We start from the raw sequence: 18,849 nt of genomic DNA, 5'->3' as shown, positions 1-18,849 counted from the left end.
AGCACAAAGGAGCTGAGAGCTATGCAGAAGGAACTGAGAAGGAAGATCAGGGGTGTAAAAAAACATCTACAAGAAGAGAATGGAGGACCGGCTGCAGCAGAACAACAACAGTGTGGATTGGAAGAGCCTAAAAACAATTTCAGGTCACAAACCAAAGCCCCAGGCTGTAGGAGATGTAAAGTGGGTGGATGACCTGAACCAGTTCTCCAACAGGTTTTATCAGACACTCAGCACCCCCAGCCAAATCTACCCTGCTTTTCTTCACAGATCCTTAATCCCAGCAGCTGTTAGTCTTTATAACCTTCACTGCGGTATTCTACTCTTTGTATTGGAAACATTCCAGGCAGCTACAACCTGCCACAACCAAGTCTTTACAGAAAGAAAGGTCCAAAGAAGCCAACTGAATGGTAAAGCAGGAGGTAGAAGCCACTGATATAAAGACAGGGAAGCTCTGAACAACAGATGGATTATTCCACTCATAGTCCAACACTCAGAGACTGTATGCCAACAGAAGAAGGATGGTTTAAGACTAGTGAGTGTCCAAGACACAATCCACGACAAAACAGCAAAGATCCTGGCATACAGCAGGAACTGCAAGAAGAGGACCAGGAGAAACAATCATGGAGAGGAAATCCTCTGCATGGTAGATGTAGGAAGTAGACGATATCAAGCAGTCCAGTGAATGGCTACAGAGGGCTAGACTGAAGGACAGTACAGCAGCACTAATCATGGCAGCAGAAGAACAGCCACTCAGCACAGAGGCAATAGAGGCCAGGGTCTACCACACCAGGCAGAACCCAAGATGTCCCTGAAAGAGTCCAACACATAACAGCTGGGTGCCAGATGCTGGCAGGCAAAGCTTAGATTGAATACAACAACCAGGTAGCTGGAACAGTGTACATCTGTACTGAGTATGGGCTGGAGGTCCCCTGATCAAAGTGGGAGACCATCAAGAATGTCGGCATCATAATAGGCATCGTGATCCCAAGACACAATGTCAGGAGAAAAGAAGGGTTCAAGGAGGAATTAGAGAAGTTCTAGAAAACATCAGCAGTAAATACATGCGCTGAAGAACCAACTTTGCAGTGATTTCACATGTAAATCTATTCCAGGAGAGGACCTGCGGGCTCCATTTATGTCTCAATTAGAACGTTGCGTCTGCGAGGACATCACTGAACATAACACACAAGTGTTCTGGAAACCATCTCTGGTTGGCTGGGCGCTCCTCCCATACTTTAGTTCAGAACGAGCCAGGGGAGTCCACTACAGTCGTCTGCGGTCCAACAGACTTCACTAAGGCCCGCTACAGTAATGACCCAGACTGATTTGTTCCTATGGAGTTCAGTTCAATGTTCCTGTAGCTCATCAGACAGAGAAGCACTCAGAAGACAGACGGGTGGCAGGGAGACAGTAGTGTAAACAGAGAGACAGATGAGTTAAAGACAACTAATGGGAAGACAGACAGACAGCTCCTCACCTCCTTCTGCTCCTCTTCCTCCTTTCCTTCTCCATGCAGCAGGCAGGACGGCTGGCTGGGAGAGGTTTTCTTCTTCTCCTTCGTTCAGTCAATGCATCGTCTGGTGTGTCACAGGGGGAGGGGGGAGGCAGGGATACAGCAGACAGCCGAGGAGGAAGAGGAGGAGGAGGAGGAGTCATCTGAGGACAGGCAGGGAGCTAATGCGGCTAACTGCCCTGCAGAGGCTGAGGAGAGAAACATCACAGCTCATTGCTGCAGAGACCAAAACACTGCAAGGTTGACACACACTCCAACACACACACACACACACACACAGTATGTGTCGTCTCACACACAGATCAGTGCATGTGTGTGAGTGTGGCATGACTTGGCCAAATGCACAGCGCTGCATTGCAGTGCCGAGGCTGAGTTGGCATGCCGAGTACACAGCCTGCATACTGCGACTGAATGCCAGCCCCCCCACCCCACACACCCACCTCAGCCTCTAACATGAGGGACACGTCCTGTCTGTGGGTCCGGACCTCAACCTCTCTATACCACGTTAGAGAGACAGACAGACATCTAACATGAGGGACACGTCCTGTCTGTGGGTCCGGACCTCAACCTCTCTATACCACGTTAGAGAGACAGACAGACAGGTGGGTGGATGCTGGACGGGTAGGGCTTGATGAGGACTCATACTGTGTGTGTGTGAGTGTGTGAGTGTGTGTGAGTGTGTGTGTGAGTGTGTGTGTGAGTGTGTATGTGTGAGTGTGTGAGTGTGTGAGTGTGTGAGTGAGTGTGAGAGTGTGTGAGTGTGTGTTTGTGAGAGTGTGTGTGTGTGAGTGTGTGTGTGTGTGTGTGTGTGTGTGAGTGTGAGAGTGAGTGTGTGTGTTTGTGAGTGTGTGTGTGTGTGAGTGTGTGTGAGAGTGTGTGAGTGTGTGTTTGTGAGAGTGTGAGTGAGTGAGTGTGTGTGTGTGAGTGTGTGTGTGTGTGAGTGTGTGTGTGTGTGTGAGTGTGAGAGTGAGTGTGTGTGTGTGAGTGTGTGTGAGAGTGTGTGAGTGTGTGTTTGTGAGAGTGTGTGTGAGTGAGTGTGTGTGAGTGTGTGTGTGTGTGTGAGTGTGAGAGTGAGTGTGTGTGTTTGTGAGTGTGTGTGTGTGTGAGTGTGTGTGAGAGTGTGTGAGTGTGTGTTTGTGAGAGTGTGTGTGTGTGAGTGTGTGTGTGTGTGTGTGTGAGTGTGTGAGTGAGTGAGTGTGTGTGTGTGAGTGTGTGTGTGTGTGTGTGTGTGTGTGAGTGTGTGTGTGTGTGTGTGTGAGTGTGTGAGTGAGTGAGTGTGTGTGTGTGAGTGTGTGTGTGTGTGTGTGTGTGTGTGTGTGTGAGTGTGTGTGTGAGTGTGTGAGAGAGAGATGGTAGAAAACTCAGTTTCAGACCCTTCTGCTGACGACATTGTTTCACTTTGAGCACGTTTCTGCATGAGGAAAATGGATTGTGCTTCAAAACAGTACCAGTTTTGAGGTCCAAATCAAAGTCTGATGAGCTTAGAAAGTTCTGTTTATCTGTGAGGAAACAAGCACTTGTCCCCAGAAAGACTAATGAGTGGTGGTTTAGAACCAGAACGTAGAACTGGGCCAAGTTCAGGTTATTATTTCAGAGTTGTGTCACATGGTGAAGTTCTAATGGATCTGTTGCTTCATCTAAACCAACAGATTCCGTTTTAAGCCTGATCAAAGCAACACTTTTAATGACACATTTGGACCTCTGCAAAACGCTACCTTCCACAAGGTTCTTGAAGTCCATTACAGTCTGCTAGTCCAGTCAGGAGGTTCAGCTTTCAGCACAAGGTAAACAGACCTGAACCCTTTTCCTAGTTTCCCCCCACCGCTACACCTGTGTTCTGATAGCACTCTGAAGTGAGGAGAAGGTGCTGGAGTGAAGACATATGTGACCCAACCGATATGGACTCGTTTCTTAGAAACAATCAGTGTTGCTGCTGGAGGCTGTTCAGTGCACCTAGTTAAGGTCTGCAGCATCTACTGCAACATGGAGCACTAGATGTTAAAGAAAATGAACAGCAGCAATAATGGTGCTGCACCAGGAAACATCTCAGCAGACATCATCATGGTCAGATACTGGTTTTGATCATTTTATCTGTTGTCTTCTGCGTATCCAAGATGGCTTTGCAGGAGCAACAGGTCCAGGAGGGAACCCCAGACATTCCTCTCCTCAGCAACATCCTCCAGCTCATTCTGGGGGATCCCAAGGTGTTGCCAGGGGAGACGGGGCATAGTGTAATCTGGGTCTTCCTCAGGGGTCTCCTTCCAGTGGGACATGCCTGAAACGCCTCCAGAGAGGCTCCCAGGAGGCATCCCGATCAGATGCCAGAACCACCTCAACCGACAGCTTTCGCTTCAGAGGAAGCTGAGTCCGGTCATTTCAGCTGAATTCAGGATCTCGATCTTTCAGTCATGATCCAAATGAGCACAGGTGAGGTTCAGAAATTAAACAAACGATGTGGAGCTTTGCTTTCTGGCTCAGTTCTTTCTTCACCCTGACAGACCGGAGCAACTGCCACATTACCTTCCATCCAGATTTGATTTGTTATTCAAGGTAACATGTTACAAGGGACCAAATATGGATCTAGCAAGTGCTGGGGAGGTGGAGTGAGCAGGCGGACAGCACATCTGTATCTGGACATTTGATGAACAGCTAGACTGGACTTTAGACACAAGCTACTCTTAAGCTAACAGGTGATCTGAAGCTTTAATGATGTTTAGGCAGGAATGTACCGGAGCTCTTGTATTTAAGGGTTGTTTGTAAAAATGATGATTACAGCATCGCTGACGGTTTCTACCCAGCCTGAAGAACTGTGGATATATTCTTAAACGTATGATGGATTCGTCATCAGTGGCCATAAAGCAACTGATGAAAGAAAACCCGAAGAACCCCTATTTCCAGTTTAACACGAGTCATGTAGAAGATACAGGAAACATGTGGGCAAAGGTGCTCTGATCAGAGGAGACCAAAACTGAACTTTCTGACCTACATGGAAAACCCTGTGTGGAGAAACACCAACTCATCACCCTGAACACACCATCCCCACAGTGAAACATGGTGGTAGCAGCATGACCAGCTTCTCTGTGGGACCAGGAAGCTGGTCAGGGTTGATGGGAAGATGGATGGAGCTAAATCCAGGATAATCCTGGAAGAAAACCTGTTAGAGGCTGCAGAAGACCTGAGACTGAGGTGGAGTTTCACCTTCCAGCAGGAGAACCACCCTGAACATACAGCCTGAGATACAATGAATGGTTTACATCAAAGCATATTCATGTGTTAAAATGGCCTAGTCAAATTCCAGACATATATTCACATGAGAATCTGTGGCAAGACGTGAAAACTGATGTTCACAGATGTTCTCCTTCAATTCTGACTGAGACTGAACTGTTTTACAAAGAAGAAACAAACTCTGTAGATGTTCAAAGATGGTGGAACCAAACCCCAGATCTGCAGCTGGACCTGTAGACAAAGTAGGTTCTACAGAGTTCGGACTAAGAGGGGCTGGATAGAAAAGCACAGTTATGTCCTCGTCTGCGCTGGTCTGTCACATCAAATCCCAATAAAATCCACCACTAGAGTAGTTTCCATATTTTAAATGAACCCTTGAACCTTCGTGTGAACCCATCTTCACACCTCACTGACATTTCAACGGTTCACATCTACTTCTCTTGGTAGCACAGCTGCCTTGCAGCAAGGAGGTCCTGGGTTGGAATCCTGGCCTGGGGTCGTTCTGCATGGGTGGGTTCTCCCTGGGTACTCCGGCTTCCTCCCATAGTTCAACGACATGACTGTTAATTGGTGTCTCTAACCCCACCTCTCGACTAATGACAGGTGGAGATAGGCGGCCCTGCTAGAGCAAGCTGGTAAAGACAGCGAATGGATGGAAGGTCCTACAAACTTTACGCTCTACTTCGGTACAGCAGTGGTGCTGTTTTCTGAACCAGCAGGACCAGAGAACAGAGGTGGATCTTTTCTACATCAGCTGAACAAGTTTCTGTTTTTCACAATAATATATAATAATACATACATCAACTTAAACACTCAATATGCACTAACTACAGTCAGTGCCAATGTTTACTGTTAGAAATGTACAGAAAGTGTTGAACTTTGACCAAATGGACTCAGTTCTCTGCGAGTGCCGCAGCAACATTTATTCACACATTATTAATCAGAAAAATACAATCTGAAAGAAATACTGAGTAGAGAAACAGTTCAAACAGATTCACAGCTCAAAAACAGCTGGAGAACCATCAAGCAGAAAACATCTAAAACCATGAGTTTACCTGCAGAAACTCGTCACACCTGACCCGACTCAAGCACGCCACCTACAGGACCGGAAATAAACTCCCCTCAACGGACCAATAAACAACATTTCCACATCTGTACGATGATGTAAACAAGCATCAGAATCAGTCTATCTACATCTTTATCTTCAGCTGGGAAAACAAAAGCTTTTATTTTACCGAGCTGGTGACCACCAGGTGGCGCCAAATCTACCAGAATACCAGAGGATGGACGGAAAGAAGAAGTTCATCAAGTCCAAGGTCCATGTTTTCATCAATAATCATCTCACATACATTCTCGTTGTTCTGCTTTCCTCAGACCATGATTCAGAACCAGTGTTTAAAAGACCAGAACAACGTGATGTTGTCCTGGTTCTACCCCTGACCCTCAAACCAAACTGAGCTCATCCACTGAAGTCAATGTCAAACAGAGGTCCATCTTCACAGTCCTGGAACCAGTCCTCACAAAAAGCAGCAGGACTGTGGGTCAGGCCTGAGTGGATGTGGGTATCAGCAGGTTAAACATATGGCACACAGTTCGGGTCCAGTTCAGATTCAGGGTTCTGCTGGTCTAATATCATGTCTTCTACTCTGGGAAGGAACAGAGTCCAGTTCATGTCTGACGTGTTAAGAAAAAAGTTTCACAGTATAAAATAAATAACAGAAACAAATTGAACATCTTCAGTCACTAAAACATCCAGAACCAATCTGATCAGGTCCAGTTGTGAGCCGGTTCAGTGCTGGTGGGGTCCTATAGACTGACCACATGTTTCATTCGCTGCTTCCAGGAGGATGGGAGAAGTTCAACAACGCTCATTAATCTGAGATGGTTTCCTCACAGAACCGTCTGAAAAAAAAACAACCCTGGATCCAGAACCGGGACGATCAATTGCTAAGACACCGATTCAGACACCCTCAACAATGTTTGATCCATTTTAAAGATGAGATGAAGACAGATCCGATCTGTTCTGGATCAAACGTAGAGCCGGGAGTGTCGGAGTTTCCACCTCCGGGATCGGACTTTGAAAAAGAAGAACAGGAGCATCAGGAAGAGGCAGGAGCTGACGTACAGAACCACGCACAGACTCATGTCGATGCTGTTGAAGCCCAGACCCAGAATCCACACTCCACCTCTTCCTGTGCCCAGAACCTCCTTCTTTTCTTTCTCCTTCTGAGCCGGCTGTTCGGGTTGAGGGCCTTGCTGCTCCTCAGCCTTCCTCCCTCCACCTGCAGCTGGATGCTCCTCCTGAGTCTGTCTGGTCTGGAGGAGACCAGGAGCATCAGGGAGGTGTGGGGGAACCAGGGAGTACCTAAGGGACAGGTTGGAGGCGCCGTAGTGATGTCGCAGGAAACGCAGGATGTTGTCTTGGATCCACACATGGACGCCATTTTTCTCCTCGTGGCAGGCGGGGCAGAGGGCGGGGCTTGGCCATGGAGCTTTGGGAAAGAGTGGGTCGTCACTCAGAGACCCTGAGGAGGAGGAAATCATTACTTGATACAGAACATTGATTTCACATCTGATGCATCAACAGATTTATAACTCTTCAATAAACTAATCAGCTGCTTTGAACACAAAAATGTGGCCCCGCTTAAATGTTCTTGTGTCCAAAAAGCCTCGGAGGGTCATGGGTCCCTTCTTTACACCGTAGAACCATGGTAACCCTCATCATTAATAGAGGAGAACCAGAACAATCCGAGGTTCTTGTTTAGTACAGTTGTTAAACTGACAAAGTCACAGCTCTGTTGAGCCACGTGTTTCCTCAGCTCTCAGTGAATACTTTCTGGGATTCTCAATAAATAAAACTGATTCTTTTAACAATAAAGTCATTGGCGTCCTCCTGAACACGATTACTAGGTCTTCAGTTGGACCGGAGTCTTTAAAAAACAAACTGCTTAGTCAATCACTTAACCTGGATGGCATTAAATTGACCTCTGATAATAAAGTAAAAAACTTTGGTGTTAACTTTGACTAGGACATGTCATTTAAATCCCATATTAAACAGGTTTCTAGGATTTCCTTCTTTCATCTCCAGAACATTGCCAAGATTAGAAATATCCTGTCCAGGTGTGATGCTGAAAACCTAGTCCATGCATTTGTTACTTTAAGGCTGGACTATTGTAATTCGTTACTATAAGGCTAGGCTTAAAACTTTCCTTTTTGATAAAGCTTATAGTTAGAGTAGCTTAGGTTATCCTGAGCTATCTCTGTAGTTATGCTGCTATAGGCTTAGGCTGCTGGAGGACATAATGACCACTTTCACTTAAAACTTTCCTTTTTGAGTATGTCCTGCTGGAGACATATTAACAAACTTTCATCACTGTGCTACTTTCTCCTACTACTCTCCAGATAGGCATTATCTGCAGCTATTGCTGCGATTAACCAACTTCTCTCTATTTTTCTCTTCATTGATTGCTGTGATGGTGTTGGAGGATACCAGGAACCATAAGAGGTTCTTCTGGAATTTTACTAGTTACTAAATGTCACTCCCTAGCAGTTTTATTATTTGTGTTGATTTGAAACAATCCTAAAAAAAACTAAATTCTGGGTCTTGTCAGATCATTTGTTTGTACAGCTGGAGCTGTAATCCACCTTCTCAGTTCCTTCAGTTTACCCTGGCCCCAACCCCGCTCCACTGTGCGTATGAGATTACCAGCCAGTCTGGCGTTGACCCGGTTGTGTTGATTCCAAAGCCACAGGACTTCCTCCTCTGGACTCTTCACCTCATCCATGCTGGCGGCTGCTGCCTGCTCAAAGTGCTGGCCGCATTCCTTACAGCCAAAGAACGTCCGGATATAGTGACGCATCACCTGCAGCACCGGAGCAGCCTTGCCCTCCAGACCTGCATCATGATGACAAACACACAGTAAAGTCACACCTGTATGTCATCTCAACCTTGGTGATCTCTGATCTCCGTACCTGTGTTGTCCAGCACGGTGGGCGTAGCATCATGCTGAACAGTCAGAACGTGAAACAGAGTCCACAGGGAACATGGGTAACCTCGAAGCCCTGGCCTGCTGCCCTGGCAACCCACCCAGCGAAGCTCCGCCCCCAGGAACACACCTGAGATCTGCGAAGGAAGCAGAGGGTCAGCAGCAGCTGTGTGTGTGTGTGTGTGTGTGTGTGTGTGTGTGTGTGTCACCTTCATTTTGTTGTCCACCAGGTCTAGAACAGCTTGGTAGGGGATTTGCTGCAGTGGCAGACTGAGCAGCCAATCAGAGAGTGTCTCCATCAGCTTCACCACAGAGCCTCCACCTGGATAGAGCTGTAGGAGGAAACAGGGACGATGTGGGAATATTCAGCTGAATTTAATACCAAAACAAAAAACAGAAAGATTCAATAAAATATGGAACTCTATTCTAAGTAAACAGATCAAGACAACGTCTGTTAATCTGTGCTGGTTTATTATTTTTAAAAAACTTTTCCCCCGTTTCCTGGTGGAAACGTGGCTTTTCTTGGACAGTTGTCGCCTCACGTCTGGATGCTGAGCAGCTGGAAGAGTTTGTCTAACGAGGGGAGGCCCAGGCGGGAGATGAACAGAAACCAACTGATGCATTTGAAGATGTTTATTATCAACTTTTCTATTTATTTATTGCTGCAGTTGATGCTGGTTGATCAGCTGTATTGCAGCATCTTTTCTTTCCTCTGCTATGAGATACCAATAAATAAACCTTCACCCTCAGCTCAATCAGGACCAACCTGAAGCTCAACTTCAGACACTGGCAATAAATCCTCCGGATCAGGTCAGACAGCTCGACCTGAAAGGATGAAGACTGCCTGTTGGATCTGAAGTCTAACAGCTGGAAGACCAGCCAGCTTCTTCTTTTTAAAACAAGTAAACAGACTGTTAACAATAGTCCAGCTATGCAGAAACAAAAGTTCCCTTGATGTTCCTCAAATGAACACCTCTGAGACTACGGTGACCCAACTCACCCAGCTGCTGTTTAATGTCAGACGTGGTTCTGTCTGGTCACAAAGTAGCTGTTCTTTAAACACTGCTTAATATTTGCCAAGCAGTTAAATACAGAAGATGACTTCAGTGGGCTTAAATCAGAGGGGTCCAAATGCGTTGCAAAGAAGGCCAGATATGGAGAAGTGAAAATGCGTGAGGGCCGACCATTCAGCCTCATATTGACCTGTACTTGCGTTTTCCGCTTATCTGGGACCGGGTTGCGGGGCAGCATTTTTCTCAGAGACATTCAAACTTCCCACTCCGCAGATATCTCCTCCAGCATGTCCTGGGCCATCCCTGGGGCCGAAGCTGGTGTTCAGGGAGCATCCGGAACAGATGCCCGAGTGACCTCAGCTGACTCCTCTCGATGTGAAGGGAGCACCGGCTCTACTCACAGCTCCTCCTTAACCAGAGTTAATGCCCATATGTGAGGGTAGGAACATAGACTGACCGGTAAACTGAGAGCTTTGCCTTTAGGCTCAGCTCTCTCTCCACTACAACGGACTGGTGCAGCCTCCGCATTACTGTTGACAGCTGCACCAATCTGTCTGTCAATCTCTGGCTCCATTCTCCTCTCACCCATAAACAAGATACTATTTCTCAGATACTTTAGCTCCTGCACTTGAGGCAGGAGCTACCCTCCAAGGTGAACAGGGCAAGTCACCCTTTTCCAGTTCAGAACAATGGCCTTGAACTTGGAGGACCTGATCCTCATCCTCGCTGCTTCGCATGCTGTAGGTCTTGGGTAGAGGGGACCAGAAGGACCACGTCATCTGCAAAAATGAGAGGTGAAATCCACTGGTTGCCAACCCCCTCTGGCCCTTTGCTGCACCTAGAAATTCTATTATTGAAAGTTATGAACAGGATCGGTCACAAAGGGCTACTCAGTCGGAGTCCAACATGTACCAGGAACAGGTTCGACTTAGTGCCGGCAATGCGGACCAAACTCCTGAGACTAGATGGCCCCTGGAGTCCATAGTCCCAAAGCAACCCCTATAGGGCACCACAAGGGACATAGTCAAATACTGGAAGGCCAATGGGAGGCCAAGAAGGCTAGGCACTCCACACCGTTGTTTGGCCCGTAGGGTCATAGAGATCTTCCTGACCTGAAGGCACAGGGATGTGAACCTTTTATCCACTGGGATAAACCCCAACATGAGATGACTGAGCTGGAAGACAACAAGCAACCCACCCCAGCCTGCTACCTCTGTCCACAAGGAGTTGGGTTTCAGAACCCACGCTGTGATGGAGGTAAGCCCGACTCTTTATAGCTAATATCTTTCGACCTCTAACACAAGCTCGGGCTCCTTTCCCCCCTAGCAGGGTGACATTCCATGTCCTTAGAGCCATTTTAAACGTCAGGGGATTGGGTCATTGAGGTCTTCGCCTCCAACCACCACCCGATCCTCTTTATACAAGTCCACCATGGTTCCCCCTGCAGGTGGTGGGCCAACTGGGAGATAGCCTTTCGTTTCTCTTTCAGGCTTGGCCCGGTCAGGTCCCGCAAGGAGGAACCTGGCCACCAAGTGCTCACTGGCGGGCCCTGACCCCAGGCCTGGTTACAGGGTGGGACCCCTGCTCCGCTGTACAAGGCAACATCCATTGCCCTGTTTTAATGGTCCTCATGAAGGTTTCTGAACTGAACCGATTTCTTTCCTAAGTCAGTAAAAGCGCTGCAGTACAGAACCTCAACATCTCCATATTCAGTCTGGGCGTTGAGTAGAAACTGTTGAAACTGGCAGTGGCACCGGGCTCGCTGTCAGTTTACCTGGTTTTAGCTACAGTCGCCCTTTTAGAAATGGGCTGAAAAGGGTCACACAAGGGTCACGCTGCAAGAGTGGGGTCACAGATCTGCTGCAATCTTCTGGTCAAAACTTAGGTAGCTTTTGTACGCATGTATTTTATATTATAATATTATTATTATCTTATGATTTTATCACAGAGGCAGTGGGCCGGTGGAAATTTTAACACGGCTCAAATTTGGCCCCCAGGCCAGACTGTGAATACGCCTGGTTTAAATGATCAATACAGCTGAAGATCATCAGCAAAAAGATGATAGGAAACATCCATGAACTGTTGAATTATCTGCCCTAAAGGGAAAATGAATGATGAAAAACAAGATAGGTCCCAGCACAGTGCCCTGGGGATCTCCACACAGCAGCTCTGTAGATAAAGACATTAGCTGGGTTGCAGACTCGCTGAAACTCCTACCAGACATGTAGGACGATAACCACCTAAAGACAGATTCAGACATCCCACCCAGACCCCTCAGTTTGTTCATCAGGACATTAGGAGTAACTGAGGAAAGGTCCAACAACCAGAACTGTGTATTTTCCAGAATCTGCTGATCGCTGCTAACTTCAAGTAGCCTGAGGCTGTGATGACGCTCTAATTAAAAGGAACCATAATGTTCTAATAGAGGCTAGGGTGGAGAACGTTCTCAGTGTAAGCAGCGGGGTTCCAGATCCTCACTAAAAAGGAACAACAATCATCTCCTCCACACACATTTATGAATCTTTTCTTCAGAAAAAAACCTTGAAGTCATTACCTTGGCAACCAGAGTGACAAAGTCTTTGAACACCTTTAGCTCCTCGCCCTCCAGCGTGCTGTGGGCGGCGAGCTCCACCCTCAGCAGGTAGTGAAGCGCTGACTCTAGGTCAGCTGTGTACACCTTGGACCTGTAGGGACAGTCAGGGTTTAACCTCACCAGGTCTGATGGGACTTCAGGTCAGCACCACAGAACGGACCCTCACCTGTCAAAGTCCCTCCACTCTGAGTTCTGTTTGTCCTTCAGCGCCCCCATCTGAGCCACCTCGAAACTGCTGCGGCGCTGTACACCTGGGAGAGTCCTCAGCAAGGAGGAGAAGAAGAAACGCAGCCTCTTCTCACTGGAGGAGGACCAGGAGAAATAACAGGTGCGGATCAGAATCGCTGTGTGTCCCCACCTCGATCTCTCTCCGCGTGTGCTGCAGGTGTCATAAACTCACCTGTGCAGGTGAGCGTGTGTCCCACTAGGATGCAGCAGGTAAATGGATGGGAAGGCTGTGATGTTCAGGATGTCCAGCAGGGGAAGCTCAGAGCTCAGAGCTCTCCTCACCTGTACACCTGAGTACTGCAGCAGGTCCAGGATCACCTGACAGAGACATGGAGATCTAATGAGCGAGTCAGAGTCCAGGAGAACAGCCTGAACTTGTATAGCGTGTTATCAAGTTCCCCGAGACCCCAAAGCGCTTCACACTACAGTCAGTCATCCATCCACCCATCCACCCACTGACGGTGGTGAGCTACATTGTAGCCACAGCTGCCCTGGGCCAGACTGACAGAAGTGAGGCTGCCATACAATTGGAGCCACCGGCCCCTCTGACCAACATCAGCAGGCAAGGAGGGTGAAGTGTCTTGACCAAGGACACAACGACTGAGACGGACAGAACAGGGGTTCGAACCGGCAACCCACCGGTTACAGGACGAACCCCTGCCACTGTCATGGAGAAGGTCAGGAGGAGGTCAAAGTCATAAGAAACCACCTCAGGCTCTGAATCTGCTTCTTGCTTCTGGGACAGACCAGGAGAAATGAGCAGCTTTTAAACCATCTATCAGATTAAATGTTCCCAGCCACCCAGCTGAACTTCAACCGGGCTGGTTCTAACTCACCTCCCGGCCAACAAATGACTCCGATTCCTCCACGATAATGGCAGTGTAATGATCCGACCTTTGACCCAACAGAGGGAGCAGCTGGGCAGAGCTAGACACACATAAACATGAGTTAGCAGTGAAACAGGGCTGTGATCAGGTTCTGGTTCTGATGGAGGTACCTGTATGGCTCTAAGCGAGGGCATCTCTGAGGGCGGTCCAGCCTGGTGTGGTTTTGAAGGATGTTGACCATCAACTGGCGGATGGACCGGACCTCCCTGTCGGCTCCTGAATACACAGTCACAGAGGAGGTTCTGAAGGTTTGGTTCAGAGATCGATAATCTGACCAGCTGGACTTTAACAACAGTGAGGAAACACCAACATCTTCATGCTGCCTTAAAAAGTAAAGCAAGAAGCAGAAACAGTTGGTTGCCGTGGTGATTCCCTCCTTTAATGGGGAGCAGAGAGAGCCCACAGAACCACTATCAGACAAGCCTCAAACACTGACCGTGTGAAACCCTTTAGGGTCAGAACCTTCCGGTGGCCTCACAGGTAAATGGTTCTGTATTTGCAGTGTTTAGCAGTGTTTAGCAGAACCTTCAGATCCAGGTTCTACAGAACCATTCAGAGCTGAAATCTACTGGGACCAAATATGAGTGTGGGCGTGTCTCTCTGCACTCTAGGCTCTGATTGGTCAGAAAACTGTGAGTCCTGCAGCAGAGGGAGGAGACAGAAACACCTATGATTGGATGGAGAACCTGGACATGAGGCCGTTAAACGAGGCTGAATCCAAAAGGTTCTGAATATTTCACCAGGTCAGAACCATCACCACACTCTAAACTAAATATTCTGAGGAAAAATCTGAAAGAAAATCCTCTAACTTAAACCCGTACTCGTACTCGTACTCGTCGCCTTCCGCTTTATCCGGGACCGGGTCGCGGGAGCAGCAGACTCGGCAGAGACGCCCAGACGTCCCTCTCCCCAGACACCTCCTCCAGTTCCTCCAGGGGGGGCCCAAGGTGTTCCCAAGCCAGCCGAGAGACATAGTCCCTCCAGCGTGTCCTGGGCCGTCCCCTGGGCCTCCTCCCGGTGGGACGTGCCTGGAACATCTCCCGAGGAAGGCGTCCAGGAGGCATCCGGTATAGATAACCGAGCCACCTCAACTGGCTCCTCTCGATGTGGAGAAGCAGCGGCTCTACTCCGAGCTCCTCACCCTATCTCTAAGGGAGTGCCCGGCCACCCTACACTTGAGGCAGGAACTCCCCTCCAACCTGAAGAGGACAAGCCACCCTTTTCCAGTCAAGAACCATGGCCTCGGACTTGGAGGAGCTGATCTTCATCCCAGCCGCTTCACACTCGGCTGCGAACCGCCCCAGTGCATGCTGTAGGTCTTGGCTAGAGGGGGCCAGCAGGACCACGTCATCTGCAAAAAGACGAGACGAAATCCTCTGGTCCCCAAACCAGACCCCCTCCGGCCCTTGGCCGCGTCTAGAAATCCTGTCCATAAAAGTTATGAACAGAACCGGTGACAAAGGGCAGCCCTGCCGGAGTCCAACATGCACCGGGAACAAGTCCGACTTAGTGCCGGCAATGTGGACCAAACTCCTGCTCCGCTCGTACAGGAACCAGATGGCCCCTAGTAAAGGGCCCCCGATTCCATACTCCTGGAGCACCCCCCACAGGGCATCACGAGGGACACAGTCGAATGCTTTCTCCAGGTTGGAACACACCCTCTGGTCTCCCTTCTTATAAAGGGGGACCACCACCCCAGTCTGCCAGTCCAGAGGCACTGTCCCCGACCGCCACGCAATGTTGAAGAGGCGTGTCAACCATGACAGCCCTACAACATCCAGAGACTTGAGGTACTCAGGGTGGATCTCATCCAACCACGAAGCCTTGCCACCGCAGAGCTTTTTAACCACCTCGGTGACTTCAGCCTGGGTGATGAAAGAGTCCAACCCCGAGTCCCCAGCCTCTGTTTCCACCAGAGAATGTGTGATGGCAGGATTGAGGAGATCCTCGAAGTACTCCTTCCACCGCCCGATAATGTCCTCAGTCGAGGTCAGCAGCCTCGCACCCCCACTGTAAACAGTGTTGGTGAAGCACTGCTTCCCCTCCTGAGGCGCCAGACGGTTTGCTTAAACCGTGATTGTGAAAAAACGGTGAAAGGGGTCATAGTGAGAACTGGGTCAAGTAGAGTCCAACTTTGTGTGACCCAGTCAAACTTTAAATGATGGTTCTGATGGAAAGGATAGCTGAGATATAAAAGGTCCAAACAGAACTAGGTTTATCGCTATGATCAGTGAAATCCCAGTATGCAGACATGTAGTTTGCAAAGACTGTCTGAAGCAAATCTGCATGTTTTCTCTTCGGTTTCCAACTGTGGCAAAGAAGCAACCAACCAACCAATAAAATCAGTTCCAGTCTGACCCAACCATCCAAACTGGTTTAAGTGGGAGAAAGTCAACAGTTTTTATAAATGGATGAATTATCAGGTGAGTCTCACCTCTGTAGACGGTCCCTTTGTCTGTCGGTGAACCGTGAGCCCGAAAATACTGCAGAGCAAAACACAGCAGTTATTACAAGGCACCACCTACAGGGGGCAGCACCACCGGTAGGGGGCAGCACCACCGGTAGGGGGCAGCACCACCGGTAGGGGGCAGCACCACCGGTAGGGGGCAGCACCACCGGTAGGGGGCAGCACCAGGCTAACCCTCAGATGGGAGTCGTACCTTGAATGTTGGGTAGAACTTGATGCTGAACTCTTTACAGATGTCAAAGTTTTCCTCCTGAGAACAGTCCAACACGGCCACAGCGATGGCCTGGCGCCAGTCTGACAGGGATAAGAACACAGTTGGATCAGACAACAACCAGAACCAGCCAGAACCAAAAATACTTGTTTGATTTCTGTTTCATCATGTCACACAGTTCATATTTACAGCTTCTTAGCTTTATTTATTTCACAGACTCCAGGTCCACAGGGACCAAAGCATTACAGGAACATCTGGCTGCTCACAGGAAAAACAGAAAGAAATGATTTTGAATCAGAACCACAAGAGGTTCTTCTGGTTGGTGCTGCATTTGGATTAGCTTAACGTTTATTCTAATAGAACTTTTTAAACAAAAAACATTTTTATTTTCTTGTTCAGACAAGATGCAGAATTAATTCTCTCTTCATCCTCCTCATCCAAAACCAGTAGAACCTTCATTGTTCTCATGGTTTAGGAGACGCCTCCATCTCTCTTCTGACCTCTGACCCCAGCAGTAGGTTGCACCAGCGTCTGTGTGTGTGTCACTGATGTGAGAAGCGTGCACAGCAGCTGGTTCCTGCTCCACCATTCCCCAGAGACTCATGGAGACAGATGGACCTGAAGGTCTGGTTCCGACAGCGTGCCTCTCTCCCTCTGATGACTCTGTTCGGACCCACAGTTTGAAACAAAGATCATGTGACTGCTGGGATCTTCACTGTTCCTCTGATCTTCAGGTGAATAACTGGGCCATAAAACTTGCCAGTCACCTGCGGCAGGTGACTTCCTCACCTGCCGCAGGTGACTTCCTCACCTGCGGCAGGTGACTTCCTCACCTGCGGCAGGTGACTTCCTCACCTGCGGCAGGTGACTTCCTCACCTGCGGCAGGTGACTTCCTCACCTGCGGCAGGTGACTTCCTCACCTGCGGCAGGTGACTTCCTCACCTGAGCTAACCAACAGCAGCTACTCGGTTTATTTCCATCAAAGCTGCTAACTTTAACCAGCAGCGGGTTAACTAACCCTGGTATCACATAGTTAGCATCAGTTTAAACTTCTCTGACTACTAAACATGGCTCGGAAGATCCAATCAGAACCTCTTTGAAAAAGCTTTATTTTAAAGCTTCTAGAGTTTATTAAAAACAAAGCGACCGCTGTGTGAACCCCGCTGAACAAAGACAGGATTTTATTTAAGATAAAAGGTCCATTTAAATTACATGGATGCCGAACTGGGCAGGTTCTGCTTCTCAGTCCGGATCTGCAATGGTTGCATTTATAACACCCGCTGCAGTTTCTAATATTGACGGAAAGTTTATAAAATGTAACATTCTAAATTGAGTCTGGTTCTGCTGTTCACAACGGAACTACAAACCGAGCCGAAACGAGCCTCTTTGAACCGGTACCTTTCACGTCATGGGCCAGCGCCTTCCATGTGCTGGAGTACTGGATGCAGTGTCCGCACCAAGAGGAGTAGAACTGGACCAGCCAGGCCGAGGAGGAGTTAGTGACGGTGGTCTTCAGGCTGGTGCTGCTCAGGATCACCAGCGGGTCGTCCTCCGAGTACAGCCGCCCAGAGCCTCCCAGAGAGCCGTGGCAAAGCCACAGGAGGGCTGCTACCCGGAACCACGGCCAGAACATCTCTGATGTTCGTGGGCTGTCACAGATCCGGAAAGTTTCTGCCCAAAACTAGACGCTGGCTCGGTGGGTTCATGAGCGCAGCTGCACGTAGCTTCTGGAGATACAGAGGAAAACAGGAAGCGCAGAGGTCTCACTCTGATCAGTTTCCTCGACACCAAAAAGCCTCGGACTACAAGACTTTAGGAAGATATTTGGTTCATCGTGAAAGTTCTGGAGAAAGCTGATGCCTCAGCAGAATCCTGGAGCTTCTTACTAACATCTGAATTAATGACTTTGAGCTTTTAAAGACAGCTAAATAAAAGTTAAACAGGTGAAAACCAGAGCAGTATAAACTCACCTGGTTGTCATTGTAAGACCCTCATCTACAGGTGCATCTCAGTAAGTTAGCATATCATCAGAACTTCAGTAGTTCCAGTAAATTCATTAAAAAAAGTTAAAGTCTTATTATAAAGATTAATTGCACACAGGGTGGGATATTCGGTTTGGCTAATCTAATGAAATCCCACAATTTTTATACAAAATTAAAACCAAACAAACAATTACATATGATTTTCATCAGAGAGATGTGGGCCTGGTGAACAACTTCTCCATATTCTGTTCACTACCTGCACTCGGTACCTCTTCTGGGCTTTGTTTGCACGAACTGTTGCATTGATGCAGTGTGGCATGGAGATCAGCCTGTGGGTCTGCTGAAGTGTTTTGGCTGTTTTGCTTTAATAGCGGTCTTCTGCTCATTTGGACTGTTGGCTCTGGTGTTTCTCATCTTCCTTGTGACAGCAACCCATAGGTTCTGGTTTGGATTAGATAACTGGTGTAACCAGCAGGTACTGGTACCTTTGACAGTGTGGGTCGGTACAAAGTCCTGCTGAAAAAAAAATCAGCATCTCCATAAAACTTGTCAACAGAAGGAAGCATGAAGTGCTTTAAAATGTCCTAGTAGATAGCTGTGTTGTTTGTGGACTTCAGAAAACCAAGTGGACTAGAACCAGCAAATAACTTGGCACCCTGATCATCACTACAGTGGAGACTTCACGCTAGACTTCAAGAAACTCTGGCACCTTGATTTGGAAACTTGACTTTCATCTGAAAACA

The 18,849-nt window shown here is 48.2% G+C and overlaps 2 protein-coding genes across 2 annotated transcripts in view; both read right to left on the bottom strand.

Annotated features, from left to right (window-relative positions):
• The window catches only part of LOC124877340 (nucleus accumbens-associated protein 2-like), a 10,443-nt gene extending 8,563 nt beyond the window's left edge, over window positions 1-1,880 (bottom strand). The window contains exon 1 of the mRNA XM_047380445.1: window positions 1,478-1,880. The gene's annotated coding sequence lies outside the window, so the exon portion shown is untranslated. The remainder of the gene's footprint in view (window positions 1-1,477) is intronic.
• A 3,750-nt stretch (window positions 1,881-5,630) lies between these two features.
• On the bottom strand, window positions 5,631-17,872 carry qsox2 (quiescin Q6 sulfhydryl oxidase 2). The gene is made up of 12 exons (XM_047382209.1): window positions 17,523-17,872; window positions 16,106-16,206; window positions 15,880-15,928; window positions 13,556-13,661; window positions 13,395-13,485; window positions 12,731-12,876; window positions 12,497-12,631; window positions 12,292-12,421; window positions 8,934-9,056; window positions 8,711-8,861; window positions 8,445-8,633; window positions 5,631-7,263 (listed from the first exon to the last, which is right to left on the bottom strand). The coding sequence occupies exons 1-12, from the start codon at window positions 17,755-17,757 to the stop codon at window positions 6,767-6,769; spliced, it is 1,953 nt and encodes a 650-aa protein (XP_047238165.1). The 5' UTR covers window positions 17,758-17,872; the 3' UTR covers window positions 5,631-6,766.
• Window positions 17,873-18,849: the final 977 nt, after the last annotated feature.

The sequence above is a fragment of the Girardinichthys multiradiatus genome, chromosome 12, assembly GCF_021462225.1.
Source record: "Girardinichthys multiradiatus isolate DD_20200921_A chromosome 12, DD_fGirMul_XY1, whole genome shotgun sequence".
NCBI lineage: Eukaryota > Metazoa > Chordata > Actinopteri > Cyprinodontiformes > Goodeidae > Girardinichthys > Girardinichthys multiradiatus.
This window is presented reverse-complemented; position numbering and strand designations above follow the sequence as displayed.